The following is a 17,763-nucleotide window of genomic DNA, read 5'->3' as shown; positions in this document are numbered from 1 at the left end:
AAGCTTTTATTTTTAAGTAATCTCTACACCCAATATGGGGCTCGAACTCACAACCCCGAGATCAAGGGTCGCGTGCCCTACTGATGGAGCCAGCCGGGTGCCCCATTGTTCATTTCTGTTACTGCTCCTAAGCTGTTTGTGATAGCTGAACTGTATTTTTCTCTCCCATTACTCTAGCAATTCCTCAAGGTCTAGGAATAATTGTCTTATTTATATTAGTTCTTAGGTGCTAAGAGGGCCTCGCACACAGTAGGCACTCAATAAATGCTTCGAATGATAATAGTGTAATTCACATGAGTTTAATTAATACGAAGAGTAAAATGTCCATTTCTTCACGGTGTCCTCCACTGCCTAACACCGTGCCTGGCTACAAAGCAGGAGCCACTGAACCTATAGGTGGAACTCCCCCCCTTTCCCTCCCCCATGACCCACGCCGCCACCGCCCCTGTCCATCCTGTCCTACCTCTGCACGTACCCTATTCCGGGACCGGAACCGGGACCTGGACCATGATCTGATCCTTAAGCCGAAGTCTCCCCACTGGCTTCCTTTCGCTTAGGTGGAGAGCACAGAGCGCGAGGTCCCGGGACGCCTTGGAGGCCGCGGGTGCAGTGCACGCTTAGGACCGCAGGGGGCGAGCGTGGCTCGGGAACTCCCGCCGAAGGACTGGGACGGGGCGGGGCCTCGAGGGCGGGTCGGCTCAGTGCGCAGGCGCCGGTCCAGACGCCTCGCGCGGCCACGGGCAGGCGGCCGCAGAGCAGTCCGGGTCGCGGCTCCAGAAGCACCGAGTTCGAGCCCCGCTCCCGCTCCGCTTTGGTTCTCGCTACCCGGGCCCTTGGGCCTCCCTACGCCAGTCCCCGGCAGTCGCTGCGCATTACGCTCTCCCTGCCGCCAGAATGCCGGTAACCGAGAAGGACCTGGCGGAGGACGCGCCGTGGAAGAAGATCCAGCAGAACACCTTCACGCGTTGGTGCAACGAGCACCTCAAGTGCGTGAACAAACGCATTGGGAACCTGCAGACCGACCTGAGCGATGGATTGCGGCTCATCGCGCTGCTCGAGGTGCTCAGCCAGAAGCGCATGTACCGCAAGTACCACCAGCGGCCCACCTTCCGCCAGATGCAGCTGGAGAACGTGTCCGTGGCGCTCGAGTTTCTGGACCGTGAGAGCATCAAGCTCGTGTCCATCGGTGAGTGCCCTGGCTCGGCCAGGCGCCGCGGTGTACCCTCCGGTCCCCGCGCGTGCGCCGGGGGCGGGGGGGGGGGAAGGCTAGGGCCCCCTGCCGCGCGCCCCTACAGCGCCCAGGAGCTGAGGGCTGGGTGTGGGCGCTGAGGCGGGGGGCGTTGTCCTCCAGGGGGGTGGGGACGCCGGAGACCTAGGCCCCCTTCCCGGTGCTTTTTCCTGGGCTAGGACTTCGTATGATAGCTTCCCGCCCTGCGCTTCGCCATGCGTCCTTGGGGGGCTGTGGGTCCTGGGCTTGGGTGGGGCTGCACGGGGAGAGGTGGGGCTGTGGCATTTCGCCGCACCCGGGGTGCCTCTGCGGGGTGCTGGAAACCTCTGGTCCGCGGCCCATGGAAGTGGGGTTCCATGGTCAGATGCTCCCCGAAGCGTTAGCCCCGCTGCGCCCACGCCGATGCGCCCAGCGTCCGACGAACGGGCGTTGGCTCGGACGCCCTGTGGGAGACCTGGGGAGGGAATGCTCTGGGACCCTGGGGCCTCGCCGCCCAGGTGGGAACGGGCACCTGGTACCCTCCCCTGCCGTCTCGGGCTTGAGTGTGGGCCCCGAAGTGGGGAGGGGAGTCGTGGGGGTGTGTCCTCCTCTCTCCCTCCGCTCCCAGCTCAGCTCTGGCCGGGTGCCTCGGGGTGAGCCAGCTCTGAGTAGAAGTGACCATTTAGGGGCAGTGGTGGTATAGAAACTACTGTTTTGTAGAGAGCCCACACTAGTGCGCGCTGTGTGCCAACAGCCTTCCAGGTTCTCAGTCCTTACACATCCCGCCAGCTGGGGTGTCCTTAGACCTATTTTACAGGCAGAGGGGGTTCAGAGGGTTAATTGACGTGCCCAAGGTCATGGAAGTAGGAAGGGTCTAGCTGAGAATTGAAGGAAGTGGGTACAATGAAAGGAGACTTTGCATTCCTCTCCTTGCTTTCCCCACACCAGGGTCTTCCTGAGAGAGGGAGGGAGGTGGTGTCAGGTTCCTCTCCCCAGAGCTGGGAGAGAGAATGAGGGTCAGGTCCCCACTATGACCTGGGCTAATTGAAAGTTTCCAGGAGGGTCACATGGCTGCTGAGGGTGTGGGCTGTGACAGTAGGGGCAAGGGGTGTATAGTGTGTGTGTGTGTGTGCGCACTTGTATGTGTGTAGAGTATGTATGTATACACAGCATATATGTATAGAGCACGTAATGTGTACACGGCATGGGTGTGTAGAGAAAGTGTGTGCACCTACATTGTGTGTGTGTGTGTGTGTGTGTTCTGCCAGGGGAGCGTCTTGCGGGAGGAGCTGACCCACGCCTGGGTCTGGGGTCTCTTCCTGAGAAAACCAGGCCTTAGGTGACTTCTGTGATAGGAAGAAAGGGGGGTGGGTGTGGCTGCTGGGACTTTCTCCACAGCACCAGACAATCCTGGACTGCCTAATTTACCAACTGTTTACAGAAGCTGCAGCTGCTTGCAGCATGGTTTCCCATCAGTGCCCTGAACTTGGGGGCCTCATTCTAGACTTCGTCTGGTCCCATCTTTCTACTCAACCCTCATGGTTTTCATTCCTGAACTCACCCAGGCCATAGCATCTTCCATTGTCCTGACATTCCAGGGCTTAGCCTCCCCTTCTCTGGTTGTGGGCCCGTGGGCTATTGGCAACTTCTTGCTGTGGACCTCTTCCCACCACAGGCTGCATTGTTTTATTTTATTTTCTCCTTTTAAATGATTTCTTGGATGATACTCCCCAAAGTGGCATGCCTGGGTCAAAGAGTGTGGCCACATTTATGACTCCTGTCATTGGCTGTCTTGTTGCTCTCTGGAAACATCTCGCTCTAAACAGGTTTTCCAACCTCTAGAGCCTGGAGGGAGACTTGCCTGAGGGCCAGAACTCCTGTGGGGGTGATGCCTGAGGCCTCTTCCCCCTGCCCCTGGGGGGAAGTCACATGCAGCTCGGACTTCAGTTCACGTATTCCAGCTGGGTTGCATTGTGCTGGCAAAGACACTGGCTGTAGTTTGGTGTTCAGCGTGTTCTGTTCATCATCCCATTGATCACCACGTTGAATCCTCAAGATTTGGTTTTCTTGTCTACACAACGATCTGCTTCAGCAAGTCACTGGGGAGGGTAAAGGGCTTGCCCTAGTTCTGCCCAAGTGCTTAGAACATGGTTGCTGTTATTTCTGTGGTGGTTGTTAGTATTATGATATCCACTGAAAGATGAGGAAACAGGAGTGAAATAACTTGCAGAGGTCACCCAGCTAGTAAGTGGTGACTGAAGGCCAGGCCTGTCCTGTTGGGAAATTGACCCTTAACGGACCTGCTTTTCAGTGGCAGAAATGAGTAAAACACAGCCCCTCTCCCCTAACCAGAGAGCGCCTGTTAACAGCCAGTTTTGCAAGTCTGGGATGTTGAGGTGGCAGCTGGACACCCACACTTTGAGCCTCTGGTCTTGGGCAATCTCCAGACTTTAGGCGAGTGACAGGATGAGGGTCTCCTGAGATGAGTGTCATGTCAGGAGGTGAGCAGAATCGGTTTGCATCTTGCATCAAGGTCAGCTTGTTGAGGGAATGGCTGCCCTGTGCTCACTGGTTGGGGGAGGGGGGGAGGTGGTATTTCCTGCTACTTAGTGGATGGTGTTTTACTCCAGAATCTGGGAAGGTATCTTTGAATGAATACAGCGTTTTGTGGACTTTGGATAACTTCCAACAATGCACATTACTGAAATCAGAAAGAGTTGTGTACCGGCGCCCAGCTCTGAGACAGGAGATGGCCAGAAGCTGCCAGAGGACGGGCTTTTCTGCCTAGAAGTCACTGAAAGACAGTTCTGGCTGTGGATTCACATTTGTGAGTTGTTGTAAGGTGGGCCCATTCTAGGCTGCATCCAAGCGTTGAAGAGTTTCTTCAGTTTCTTGTTCTGTCTTGGGCGTTCAGAGCGAGGCCCCAGCATTTTTAATCCTAGTTGCTGCCAGGAGTTGGGAGTTTTATTTACTTGTTTTTCCAAAAACCTTTTTGACACTGGGCAGCTCGGCCAACTTGGAGAGAAAGGGGTCTCCCAGCCCAAGAATGACAATCAAGTCTGCCTAGACGTTTGGGTGGTGTGTTTTGGTTTGATCCTTTAGAAAAAGGAATTCTTTCCTTTTCAGAGGATGCGGTCTGACCCTAATGTTTACTTAAGGTGCCTCTGCCAGGCCAGGGCCCCAGAGCAGGCGGGTGGGTGTGGGTGTGTGTTCCCAAGACCTTGGGTCACTGGGCAGGGTTTCCAGGGTGGTGGGTCACCACGGGACTCAGCCCCTTTTCCTTCCTGTTGTCCCGCCCACACCAAAATCACATACCAATACCGTAATCCTAAATCCAGTTCTTTCCTGAACTACCTAGCAAATGCCAGTGAGTCTTAGGCAAAGGTAGTAGACAATGTTTTAAAAGTAGCAAAGTGGCAGGGCGCCTGGGTGGCTCAGTTGGTTGAGCGGCTGCCTTCGGCTCGGGTCATGGTCCTGGAGTCCCGGGATCGAGTCCCGCATCGGGCTCCCTGCTCGGCGGGGAGTCTGCTTCTCCCTCTGACCCTCCTCCCTCTCATGCTCTCTGTCTCTCATTCTCTCTGTCTCAAATAAATAAATAAAATCTTTAAAAAAAAAAGTAGCAAAGTGGCAAGGGACCTCAGAATTAACAAGGTCTGGGCCATTTGCAACAAAGTAACACAGAATGAGATGGGGCTCTTGTAGTAGTTCAGAGCAAAGATTCTTGGTTCAAATCCCACTTGCCACTAAGTAGCCATTAAGAAGCTTCTGTGCCTTGCTTTCCTTCTCACTAAAATGGGGGTGATAACTACCTCCTTTCAAAGGTGGTTATAAAAATTAAAGAACTTAATATTTTTAAAAATGTTTGGCAAAGTTTGTGGCACATAGTAAGTGCTGTGTGAATGTTTACTAAATAAATACAGTGCCGTCCAGTAGTCTCAGAATTCATTGCTGGAGGGTTTACACAGTGAAAGGACGTTTAAAATCGGTGCCGCACTGGGGAGACCAGCTCCGTTGGCTCGTGTCGCTGCTGCTTTGCTATAATAGGGCTGTGGACTGGCCTCATTGGAAGGGGAGGGCCCCTGGTTATGTTACGGCCGCCTCTGGGGCCCATTCATACTGGCTTTGTTTCTGAGACCTGGACTGGAGCACGGGGCGGCTGGTCATTCCAGCCTTCCACCCCGTTCAGGAATCTCTGGGCCAAATCACTTCCAGATGGCAGTTGGGCTCTGCGGCCCGGCCCAGGGTGCCAGGCAGCAGCTGCCTTCATTCTTGGAGAGTTGTGCTGAAGGAGGGCTTTGATTTGGAACCAGATTATGTCCCCTGGGCCCTCCCCCTCCCCTCCTTGCCCGGATCCTGGGTCTGTGCCGTGAGGCGGATGTGCAGGGTAGTTGAGGATGGCTGCCCTGCTTGTTGCACAGCGGATGCTCAGGCTCAGAGCCTTTGGGTCCTGCTTGCTGTGGCTTCGTGGCCAGGGTACCATGTCATCCTGCTTTCTCTATAAACGGCCTCCGGGTCAGCACATACTAGGTTAAACGGGGTCCAGGTGGATGGTTTAGGGTATGGGCCTGAAGCTAGATGGCCAGCATGCTAAGCCCCACTCTCACCCCAGCAGCCCTGGTCCACTGCCTTCACCTTTGTGAGCCTCAGTTTCCCCCATCTGTACAGTGGAGAATAATAGTTCCTATCTTAGTTGCTGAGAGCATTATATGTTTATAGCACAGTGCTGGCATTATCATTATTATTTTTATTTTTAAAGATTTTATTTATTTATTTGACAGAGAGAGAGATAGCGAGAGCAGGAGCACAAGCAGGGGGAGTGGGAGAGGGAGAAGCAGGCTTCCTGCTGAGCAGGGAGCCTGATGTGGGACTCGATCCCAGGACCCTGGGATCATGACCGAAGGCAGACGCTTAACGACTGAGCCACCCAGGTGCCCTGGCATTATCATTATTAATATTAATGTGCTTCTGAAGCCAAGTCTAGGACTTGGTCTCGTTTTCCATCTACTCCCTGGCCAGTCCTACTGCTGTCATCTGGCGTGTTAGATAGTCCCTTCCGTCAACCTTGGAACCTCTGATGAAGATGCCTCCTAAGATCCTTTCTTCCTTTCCTCATTCAGTAAATATAGGAAAGACCAGCTGGTGCTAGGGCCACAGGAATAATGAGAGTCAGGTCCCTTGCTTGCCTCATACACGGCTCAGTGCAGAGGAGAGAGTAACCAGGGAGGGTCCTTCTCAAACCATCAAGCACACGCAGATCTCCTGGGGACTTTGTTAAAAATGTAGGTCTGACTAGGGTGCCTGGGTGGCTCAGTCGTTAAGCGTCTGCCTTCGGCTCAGGTCATGATCCCAGGGTCCTGGGATAGAGTCCCACATCGGGCTCCCTGCTCTGCGGGAAGCCTGCTTCTCCCTCTCCCACTCCCCCTGCTTGTGTTCCTGCTCTCGCTATGTCTCTCTCTGTCAAATAAATAAATAAAATCTTTAAAAAAAAAAAAATGTAGGTCTGACTCAGCAGGTCAGGTGTGAAGGCTGAGCTTCTTTCCTTCCACCCGGCTCCCAGTTGCTGCTCTCCCAGCAGAGCATCCCAGTGATGCTCTCCACACTGTGGGTAGTGAGGGTCAAGATGGCAAGATTTCTGGGGGGGGTGGGGGGAGGAGTGCCTTCCCTCAGGCTGGGGTGGGTAGTCTGGAGGACTCCCTGGAGGGAGGGGCCATTAAGCTGGGACCTAAAGCCTGACGGGAATTAGGCAGGTGAACAGACAACGAGCCAAGTGAGGCACAGCGGAAGAGTTTGTCAGGTGAGGTCAGAGGGGTGGGTGGCACAGAGGTAGGCACAAAGGGCCTTCTGAGCTGGAGCCTGCCAGCCGGGCATCTTCCTCAAGGGTGCTTGGCGTGGGGTAGGGGAACCCAGTGGAAAGGGATTATCTGATCTGGGGCTGTCTTGACCAGGACTGCAGTCATTCCTATCAGTTAAACAATTTTAATGTGCCCCTCTCTCATATATGCAAATTCACAAGCTATATACATATATTACTGTCAGCCTGTATATCAAATATTAGTAAAGCTTAGTTTCTTTTTAGAGGACAAATCCAAATATAAGATCTGGTTTTTCCTGTGTTCTAGTGGATTATCTTGTGCGCCCTTGTGGAGGCCCTATTTGGAGTCCCCTGAGGGCCGGTTTCTACATTTCATCCCCCCACCCCCTTTTTTGATGCTATTCTGCATTTAGTTTTGATCTTTAGTTATCCTCAGTTAAGGAGGTGGATCTATTAATTCTATCCCCTTCCCCCAACAAGTTGAACCGAATGAATAAACCCAATGGAATGAGCCGTTTCAGTCTAACTGCGTGCTATTTCCTGCTCTTACAATGATGAAAATTGCCTTTCATGACATTCTACTAGAAGCCACCTTACATTACTCTTGTAAATCTAGTTATCCATTAAACATGCTCAGTAATCACCAGATTGGCTCAGGTTACTGTATAATAAACAACAGCACTTTCCTCTGCTGGGGCTTGGAAAGTGGCCTTGCAGCGTTTAAGTGCCTTGCTCACTTTTCTCGGGAAATTGAGTCCATGTTCTAGGGAGAGAGTTTTTTGGGAAAGATGATTAGGAAAGCAAATGGTTCTCTTTATACTAAAATGATAAAGTGGTACATGAGAGTAGTTATACATGGTATGAAGGATGGAACTGTTGGGTATTTTAATTCTGCCTACTTAGTATCATGATTTCTCTTTTTCAAAATCATATTGAGCTATACATCCGGTGCTGCCTTTCTTCTAAGAGCCTTACAGCACTTGCCTTAAATACTATTCATTTGATACGTTGTAGATAGTTGCTGTAACTCTTCTGCAAACTCTTCAGTTCTAAAAAAAATTTTGGTGGTGTTTTACTTATACTCATTGTCTGGATACAAAACATACCAAAGAACTTTTAACTTCCCCGATCCCCCTTTGACCAGTCGCTGTGCAGTAGAATGTCCTTGGTTAAGATTTTCTTGTATTAGAAGCAGAGAAGCAGTTTGGTTTTTCACTTAGCCAAGTCTGGTTGTAGGTTTGAATTATTTTGACAGAGCATCTGACTTCCTCCTTTCCCTTGTCATCACAACCTGGCCTAGAGAGATGGGTTGGTAAGGAGAAAGCTTGTCTTCCCCCTGCATATTCCTTGGCTTTTTCAAGGATCCACGCTGATGAGACATCTGTGTACTGAATGTTGAGGTGTGCACACGCATCTCGAACAGGATGTCTTGTGCATTCCTGTGCCTGCTCTCTGCTAAGCATGGTCCTGAGGGCCTTACCTTTATTGCTTCTCATCCTCATCATGAACCCCGCAAAGTGAGTGGCTTTGTATTTATTTCCATTTTGCAGATGAGAAAACTGAGGCCCAAATCAGCCTCCCTGCACAAGCCAGGCATGATGCTTGCCTGCATCAAAACTGTCAAGTATTTTTTTTTTTTATCTCAAAGATTGGTTTCACACTTAAAAGTAAAATAGATATACTGTAGTGAGAGAGTTTCTGCAGCTTTATTTCTCTTCATTTCTATTTTGCTTGCAACTTGACTCACTTGACCTTGATGAATGTGCTAATGAAATGTTCTTCTCTAAAACAACTTTTTTGGGCCCATTTGCCTTGCCCCTTCCAGCACCGTTGAGCTTTAATTGGGGCCTCCTCTCCAGTTCTGGGGGCACCTCTAGTTCTTTCCCTGCCTTTGTTTGGTTCCCAGGGGCAGGGTTCAGACAGTGGGGATCAGCTGAAGGCTGCTTTGGGCGGCCAGGCAGGGCTTTCTTGGTGGGGCCTAGAAGCCAGAGGTGAGGAGGAGGTGCCCCTGGTTGCAGTCCTGTGGGGCTCGCAGTGCCCACCCCTTGGGGGGCATGGGGGTGTCTGTGGAGACGCAGCTGTGTTGGGCGATCCTTGGTCACAGTCCCCGTTGGCGCAGTTGTGCACTCTCAGAAATGACCTCACGCCACATCCTTTCCTTCTGCTACCCTTTAAACATTAACCGGCGGGAGGGCATGTGGCGTTGTGATTGCTGCTGAGAAGAACCTCTCTTTCCTGGCTGGCATTTGGCCTTTATCAGTCTGGCTGCCCTGGTACAAGCCAGCAGCTCCTGGCTCCTCCTTGGGGAGCCTTGTGGGTAGGCCCCTGGCTGGGTAGCATAGTCTGCCAAGCTGCTCTGGAGCTGAACTTGTGTCTCCAAGGGCGTCTCCTGCAGCAGTCCTGAGAGAGGAAGCTGCTGTGGTTGGCCTACTCAGTGCTCAGCCTCCCTAGAAATCGCCGCGCTGCTTTGTTGCAAGGTCTGGGCGTTAACACAACACTCCTGTTCTCCCTCTCTGAAGGCCCTTTATGCTGGCATGAATTCCTTTTCTCATGGAGATCTGAAAGCTCTTTTGACTAAACGGGTCACCTTTCTGGGTATTTTCGTAAGGCTGGTCAGCTTTTGCCATGCCAGACAACTTCGGTGGAATTTCCGTTTGATACAACGAGAACACAGTGTGGAATTTTGGCTTTTGAGCTATAGGGAAATGGGTGGGGATTCATGGCTGGGATATGTAAATTTGCTGCGGCCCATAAATTCAGATTTTAAGGTTAGAAAGGCAAGCAGCGGTCGGCTTTCCTTCTGCAAACAAGAATGGTGTTACTTTCGTCCTCATGCTGCTTGTGACTCGAGGCAGAAGCAGGCCTCCCGTGGAGGCTGGGGTACGAAAAGATTCTCGGTGGCTAAAATCAGATTCCTCCATCGCCCCTCCTGCCCCCAAGAAAATAATCAAGTTCTTATCATGCTGGTACTGCACTGCTTGTGTGAATCACCCTGATTTCCCTGCACCTCCCTGAAGTGATTTACCAGATATTCTAGGGAAACAAGAATTATTTGGCATTCTCCAGTCTGGTGGAAGCATGGCTGGGCCTGGGGCCTCTTCTCAAGAACAAAGCGATTTGTTCCCTTGGTGGGGTAAAGCAGGCCAGAGGTGGGGAGAACTAGGTGCCACCCTCCAGGGGACCAAAAGTGCTGGGGTCTTTAGGCTCGGGCCTAAAAGACTCTTTGTGACTTGGTCATTCTGTTAATTGAGCAGAGTTCTGGGTTCTGTTTATAAGATTCCTTGTCAGAAGACGTAGAGGCTGGAAGACCAAGGGAGTGCTCCTGGGGGGACAGGGGGCCTCTCTCTGGAGCTTGCAGCCATCCCGGGGCAGAACCCAGACAGTGTGCCGAGAGCAGGAGCCTTGGGGCTCTTGGCCGGCAAGCAGCGGCGCAGTGGCTTGTCATGTTCCTTATCTGCACTACAGGAGGCAAGCTGGCACCTGGGGAATGCCTCTCCTGTGCGGGCATCCTGGTCCAGGTGTCACGTTACACTTCCTGCCGGGCATGCATCCCTCCCCATAATTACCTTTCCCATCCCTTTTTCTGGGCACTCTTGTCTGACACCCGTGGGAAGTCACATCTGAGGTCAGGCGGACTCGAGGCCCTCCTGGACACCTGAGGCTCCTCTTCTGCCCTGTGCCATTTCATTTCATAGCTTCCTGAGTCCCATAGGTCTCCTGACTTGCCTGTTTCGCTCTCCCACTGGATCACCTCTGCTCTAGGGGCAGGTGTTGAATCTCTTGTTTGCCTCTGTGGCTCTGGGCATGGCACCTAGTAGGAATATAATAAGTTACTGAATAAATATACAGCCTCTAGCATAGATGGGTTGGATAGTAAGTCTGGTACATTGATTTCTCTGCAATATATTTCCTTTCAGAAATGCAAAATAGGGGCCTTTGCAGCCAGGAGCGGGACAGGAATTTTGTGTAGTGGACCTCTGGGTCTGGGGTCCCAGTAGAACACCTCGCTTGGGGGACAGTGATGCTGAACGGAAAGAATTCAGCCCTTCATTGTCATTCTCTGAACATCTATGATTTGCTTCAGCTGTTAGAGTTAATAAGGCCTTTTCCAAGGCTCAGAAAATGAATATAAACGGAAACCACTGCGAGTCACTATAATCATAGTACTAGTTTCATTAATAATAGTGAATATATATTGAGCACCTACCAGTACCAGAAAATTGTGATAGATGCTTTTCACTAATAGCTAAATGAAGCCTAATTGCAACCCTGGGATGTAGTTAATGTTGTAATCCCCATTATACAGATGAGGAAACGGAGGCACATCCCAGATCAGCCACTGAGTATGTGGCTGACTATGAGTCAGACCTTTACCTCAAAGGAAAGCCATCAGCATGGTCTTCAAAATTCATTTCTAAGTATTTTTCTATATTAAAAAGTTGTGTTTGTAGCTACTGTAAGAAAATTGCAAGAACATAGAGAAATACAGAGGAAGAAAACCCCACATCACCTGTGGAGAATCTTAACAAATCTTTTTCTACTTTCAGGGACTTCTGCATAACAGCTGCCTTTTGATCAGAATGGGAAAAGGGGATTGCATTTTCTCAGGAGGAAAGAGACTGGACTGGAAATGTTTTGTGAAATCATTTTGATCATACAGATGGTTTTAACAAGAATCATTGTTGAATTACTGCAGAGCCGGGGCCAGCATTAAAATTGGAGGTCTTGGTTGAGGCTCATGGGTTGCAAGTCTCCCTTGGTCTAGAAATATGTTATGGTCAACCACAGAGTGGGGGTGTTCCAGCTACTTTCTGTCTCTTAAAAGTTTTTAGGACCAACTTTTATTGCGACTGCCAGGGTCTCTTAATAATAGTTATTATGTTTGGTAACTATGATGCCTCTTGTCTCATGGTGAAGCCCAGCATGGAAATTCATCTACTTTTTAGTTGCTCAGTTCCATTAGCAATTTCAGTGTCTCCAATATGAGCCTAACAGAGTGTAGTTGGCAGCTTGGTTCACCCTTGCTCATCTGGGAATTTTTAGAGGTCTGAATATTATAATGCAGCCCTAAGGTCTTCATGGTATTGGTGTTTCTGAAACATTTTCTCAACAGCCCTCAGGTCACCAGGTCCATGGAATCACCTGTTTTACCCTTGTTCGAAGCCAAGGAGAGGGAATGAAACCACTTCCAGATACAGACTGAACTATGTTCCTGGGTGTGCCTGAGACTGTGGGTCAGTTAGACCCTGCCACTGACTGGCTGGGAGACTCAGGGCAGGTTGCTTGACCTCTCTGAGGTTCAGTATCCCAGGCTATCATAGTGCCCCAACTGTTACTGTTGTTGAAGATAAATGACACAATCCTTACAAAGCACGTGGCACATAATACATGCCCCATGAATGGTGGTCTTTGCCCTCCTCCTCCCCCTTGTCCTTCCTTGACCTGTGGTGGAAGTGACCTGATTATCTTGGAAGGGGAGAGGGTGGGTGGGGATACTCCCAGAAATTGGTCAAAGGTACCTCGTACCTAGTGGGCTGCTTTTAGAAGTGACCTGAGTTTTTGAGTAACTGCTGGGCAGGAACCACGGGCTAGAGGCACTTCCTGATCTTCTGGCCAAGCTTCCTTTAAGGATAGAAACTATTCCTGATGTCTTCCCCCCCACTTTCCCTTTTGTCCTGTTTGGCGAATGGATCTGTTGTTTTAACTGGCTTTTTTGCCTTTCCTTTTCTTCTTTAATCCTTGTCTCTTAGATTCACTCCCATTTCTTTCCTGGTTTTGCCCTTACGGAAGCGGCTGTGACACCATCTGGGTGAGGCACTTGCTGGTGGGTCTGAGCCTCGGCTCTGACCCTTGGGAGCTGGCTGACCCCAGCAAGCTGTGTCGCCTCTAGGAGCCTGTCTTCCATATGCACAATGTGATAATAAAATGCTCTTGTCTGGGGATGCCTGGGTGGCTCAGTGGGTTAAGTGTCTGCCTTCGGCTCAGGTCATGATCCCAGGGTTCTGGGATCGAATCCCACATCGGGCTCCCTGCTCAGTGGGGACTCTGCTTCCCCTCTCCTGCTCCCCCTGCTTGTGCTCGCTCCCTCTCTAGCAAATAAATAAATAAAATCTTTTTTTTTTTTTTTAAGATTTTATTTATTTATTTGACAGAGAGAGACACAGCGAGAGAGGGAACACAAGCAGGGGGAGTGGGAGAGGGAGAAGCAGGCTTCCCGCTGAGCAGGGAGCCCGATGTGGGGCTCGATCCCAGGACCCTGGGATCATGACCTGAGCCAAAAGCAGACGCTTAACGACTGAGCCACCCAGGCGCCCCAATAAATAAAATCTTTAAAAAAATAAAATAAAATAAAATGCTCTGCCTTATAAGGCATAAAGAGAATGTGCATCTGAAGCCCTTTGCCCTGCTCCTGGTCATGGGCAGTGGCCGGTAATTGACAGCCACTGCTCTTGAGATGCTGGCATCGGCATTATCCCTATAAAGCCCCACACCTCCCACCCACGCTTTTCAGGGCTCAGTTGAGGAGGACGAAGAGGAAGCAGCCATGCTGGAGATGGGACGGCGCTCCCTGCCTGGTGTACTTTCAATCTGGAGCAAAGGGATGTGTACCGACTGCCCTCTTCCAGCCAGGCCTGGCCCTGCCTCGGCCCTGGGCACTGTTTTCTCTCCCTTCTAGTCCTGGCTCTTTGATACCTGCAATCATGGTGGGGCTTCCTGCCAAGATTCTGGCTGCCCTGGGTGTGGTCTGAAACCCAGCACTGCCCGAACTCCATGCCCGGCGCTAGTGACAATATTTTTACAGTAGTACTTGGAAACTGGAATCCTGGGGTCACACCCTGTACAAACAGCATCAGGGTTGTTAGGGGACTGGAGGAGATTGACAAGAGCCGATTCTGTGGCTCCTGAGTCTAGAAGGATGTGGGAGGTTGTGCGGGGGGGGGGGTGGGGGGGCGGGGCGTCATTCCCAGTTCTTTTCATGGGTCTACTAGCCTGAGCCCTGCCAGGCCTGGGGGCGGGGGTGGGGGGGGGAATCTGTGCTCATGTTGTGTAACTACCTGCTTCCTTCTGTTACTCCTTGGGTACAAGGCTCTCTGCGCTTTCCCTGCTTGGGCCAGATCCGTAATGCTGCGTCCCTTTGAGGGGCGTGTCATTTTTAGATTGTCTCTCTTGGGGGCAGGGAACACCCAGCACCTTTCCCAGAGGTAGCATTTGTGGGGGTGATACTTGAGTGATGACTAATGCAGATCTTTGCGTTTTAATGACGGGAAGAAATTAGTCAGCCTGGGCACTGTTTCCATGTGACAGGGCAAAAATTTAAACACTTGCACAATGGCTTTTGTTTTGTGAGCTATTGAAGTTGACCATCAGGCGTTATCAATAAGATCAGCAGGTGTTCGCCGCTTTTTGGTTCTGGGAAAGGCCCAGAGCAAGCTGGATTTGGCAAGATCAGGCGCCCCAGGCAGACCTGGGCCTGTTTCCATCATCACTGGGGCCATGGAGAGAGGCTCTGCCTCTCTCTCTCTCTCTTTCTCTCTCTCTCTCTCTCTCTCGGCCGGTTTCCCTTTCGGTAAAAGGGGAGAACTGGACCAGGTCTGTGTTTCCCAAATTTCAGTCATTCGTAAAGGAGTCACTTGTATTATTTTTGCTCTATCCCGTGGCTGCCTCTGTTTCGTTTCTGCTTAACATTTCTCCCCCCTGTGGTTGACTCACTTTTAAAACAAATGCGTTTGAAAAGGAGACTTGTGTCACCGCCATAACAAAAAAGCAGTGTCACTAGGTAAATTGGGGTAACCATAAATAAACCCAAAGCAGTGTTATTAAATTCTGGCTAGCATCATTGCCTGTTCTCAGCGGGAGGCCTACTCTTTTGGTTAAAAAGGAAAATGAGCCAGCGAGCTATCGGTGTTCCGAGTAACCTAGCACCACACTGAGCCTTTCTCACTCACCTAGCCAGAGGACTGAGAAAGAATTGGAAAGAGAGTAATGTTGTCTCAGTGATGCAAAGGGACTGAAAAAGGGTCGCTGATAGCTCCAAGTAGGTGCTTTGTTCAATAAATACGTGTCGAGCGTTCATCGTGTGCCAGGATCTGTGCCAGGAGCTTGGCTAGTGGCTAGGAGGACAGAGGGGACTGGGGCTTGGTCACCTGTCTCAGGGGGCTCACTGAGGGCGTAAGGTGGGGTCATAAGGAGACGTTAATGAAGTTAATGAAGAGCAGGGCAGGCCACGGAAGTTTTAGTAAGAAAATCGCAAAACTAAGTTCTGTCATGCCTGTAGGAGTCTTTTACAAATAAAAGCTTAGAAAATGATTTCTAAGAAGAAAATGATTCTTTTAATTTTTTTTTTTTAAGATTTTATTTATTTGAGAGAGAGAGAATGAGTGAGAGAGAGCGCGCACATGAGAGAGGGGAGAATTTGAATTTTTTTTTGAATGAACAATAAACCCACTTCAGTGCAGAATGATTCTAGAGAGAAACAATATATTAAAGTTCTATCATTGTTGTTCTTATGGTGTTAAGAGAATGATCGATCTTTTTTTTGGGACGCCTGGGTGGCTCAGTCGGTTGAGCGGCTGCCTTCGGCCCAGGTCGTGATCCCGGGGTCTTGGGATCGAGTCCCACATCGGGCTCCTTGCTGAACAGGGAGCCTGCTTCTCCCTCTCTCTCCCTCTGCTTGTGCTCTCTCTGTCAAATAAATAAAATCTTAAAAAAAAAAAAAAAAGATTTTTTTTTTAAGCTGTTACTTATTTGAGAGAGAGAGAGCAAGAGAGCACAAGCAATGAGGGGGGAGGGGCAGAGGAGAGGGAGAAGCTGACTTCCTGCTGAGCAGGGAGCCCCACTGTGGGGCTCGATCCCAGGACCCTACAATCACCACCTGAGCTGAATGAAGGCAGATGCTTAACCGACTGAGCCACCCAGGTGCCCCAAGAGAATGATCCATCTTAACACTTTATGTGGTGGTAACCAACCTTAGTTCCCTGAAGCCTGATTTGAGTTTTAAGCTTTTTGGAGTCTATGTCCACTGTAAATAGCTAAAAACAAGATGTCCTGATATGCTCTTTACAATATGACTTTTCCCCCCTCAGATTAGCATGTCCTGTAGTTTCTGCAGGCAAGATACACCCCAAGATTGGACCTTTGAAATGCCTCCGGCTAGTGTCCAGGAATGAATGGAATTTTTTGAGGTAGTGGAGTTAGGCTGAGTCTGATTATTCTGTCCATCTGCCAGCCAAGGGCAACACCTGCTTCTCTTGGGTTTCTGGGAGGAGGTAAGTTGTGGTTAAAAATGAGGACTGGGGGGCACCTGGGTGGCTCAGTCAGTTAAAACATCTGCCGTTGGCTCGGGTCATGATCCCAGGGTCTTGGCATTGAGCCCCACAAGCCCCACATCCAGCTCCCTGCTCAGTGGGGAGTCGGCTTCACCCTCTGCCCCTCGCCCTCTCCATGCACTCTCGTGTGCTCTCTCTCAAATAAATAAATAAAATCTTTTAAAAATGAGGACTGGGGTGTCAGGCAGCTCTGGGGTTGAATCTGGGACTTATTCTGTGACCTGCACCCACGTGGAGATGCCTTTTGCAGGGGTGGTGATCCCAGGAAGCAGGAAAGGGGAACAGTGAGTGAGACAGGGAAGGAGGAGAAAGCGGTAGTAGGGTGAGTTATCAAGGTCACTGCTGTGTGCAGCAGGGCCTCAGTTCTGCTGGGGCCTCCTGAGAAGCATACAGAATGCTTCTAGAACTGTCCATCTGGAGAAGCACAGGAAGCTGGAGATGCACTGGCTCCAGCTCTCCGGTGATGGAGGCATTCATTCTTCAAACTTCCAGGCTGGATCCCCACACACGCCGGCTCTGCTGGGGCAAAAAGGGAAAAGAAAAGGTGTGTGCTTGGGTGGGTAGGTGGTCCCCGAGAGTGATTTGAGCTGGCACAGAACTGCTGGCCGTAACTGTGGCTGAAATCAGAGGCGGGCCAAGAAAGAGGATGGACGTAGGCAACAGTGGCATTACCAAGTATACCACCCTGGGTCAGTCTTGGCAAACAGTGTTGAGCAGGAAAAGCAAATTGCCCCAAGTTAACTATGCTGTGAGACTGTTTATATATAAAGTTTTACATATGTAATAGAAATACACGTATGTTCATTGGAATGACCATCCCCAAACTTTGGATAGTGGTTGCCTATAGGGGGTGGGGGTGGGTGCAGCCATGAAGGGGGGTGCAGGGTCTCTCAACATTTTGTAACATTTTATTTCTTCAGTTGCGTGGTGCATATACTGTTCTTTCTGTCCCCCACCTTTTTTTCTGTGTATTTGTCGGAAATATGTCCCTTATAAAAAGCATCTCATTTTAATGCTGGTACAATGCATTAATGAACTTGACCAAGGGAAGGGGGAAAAAGTATCCTACTTTTTAAATTTTGTTTGTTTGTTTGTTTGAAAGACAAGCTTGGGCCCAGCTTGTAAGAAAGAAAACAGATCGTCCTCAAGATGTCAGGATGATATTTTTTTTTTTGAAAGATTTTATTCATTCATTTGACAGAGAGAGACCGAGAGAGCACAAGCAGGGGGAGCAGCAGAGGGAGAGGGAGAAGCAGACTCCTCAGAGTCTGATGCAGGGCTCAGTCCCAGGACCCTGGGATCATGACCTGAGACCAAGGCAGACGCTTAAACGACTGAGCCACCCAGGCATTCCTATCAGGATGATATTAAGACAAAAGACATTCACACTTAGCAGGATTTCTCCCTCCCACTCCCCA

The 17,763-nt window shown here is 50.4% G+C and overlaps 1 protein-coding gene across 4 annotated transcripts in view; it reads left to right on the top strand.

The window, feature by feature from the left end:
* The first annotated feature begins 775 nt into the window (after positions 1–775).
* Positions 776–17,763, top strand: part of FLNB (filamin B) — a 142,890-nt gene continuing 125,902 nt past the window's right edge. For all 4 annotated transcript variants that reach the window (XM_044921341.1, XM_044921340.1, XM_044921339.1 and 1 more), the window contains exon 1: positions 776–1,186. In XM_044921341.1, coding sequence (XP_044777276.1) covers positions 895–1,186 — 292 coding nt within the window. In that variant the 5' untranslated portion in view covers positions 776–894. The remainder of the gene's footprint in view (positions 1,187–17,763) is intronic.

Source organism: Neomonachus schauinslandi, chromosome 1 (assembly GCF_002201575.2).
Source record: "Neomonachus schauinslandi chromosome 1, ASM220157v2, whole genome shotgun sequence".
NCBI lineage: Eukaryota > Metazoa > Chordata > Mammalia > Carnivora > Phocidae > Neomonachus > Neomonachus schauinslandi.
Note: the sequence above shows the minus strand (reverse complement) of the source record. Positions and strands in the feature narration are given on the sequence as shown.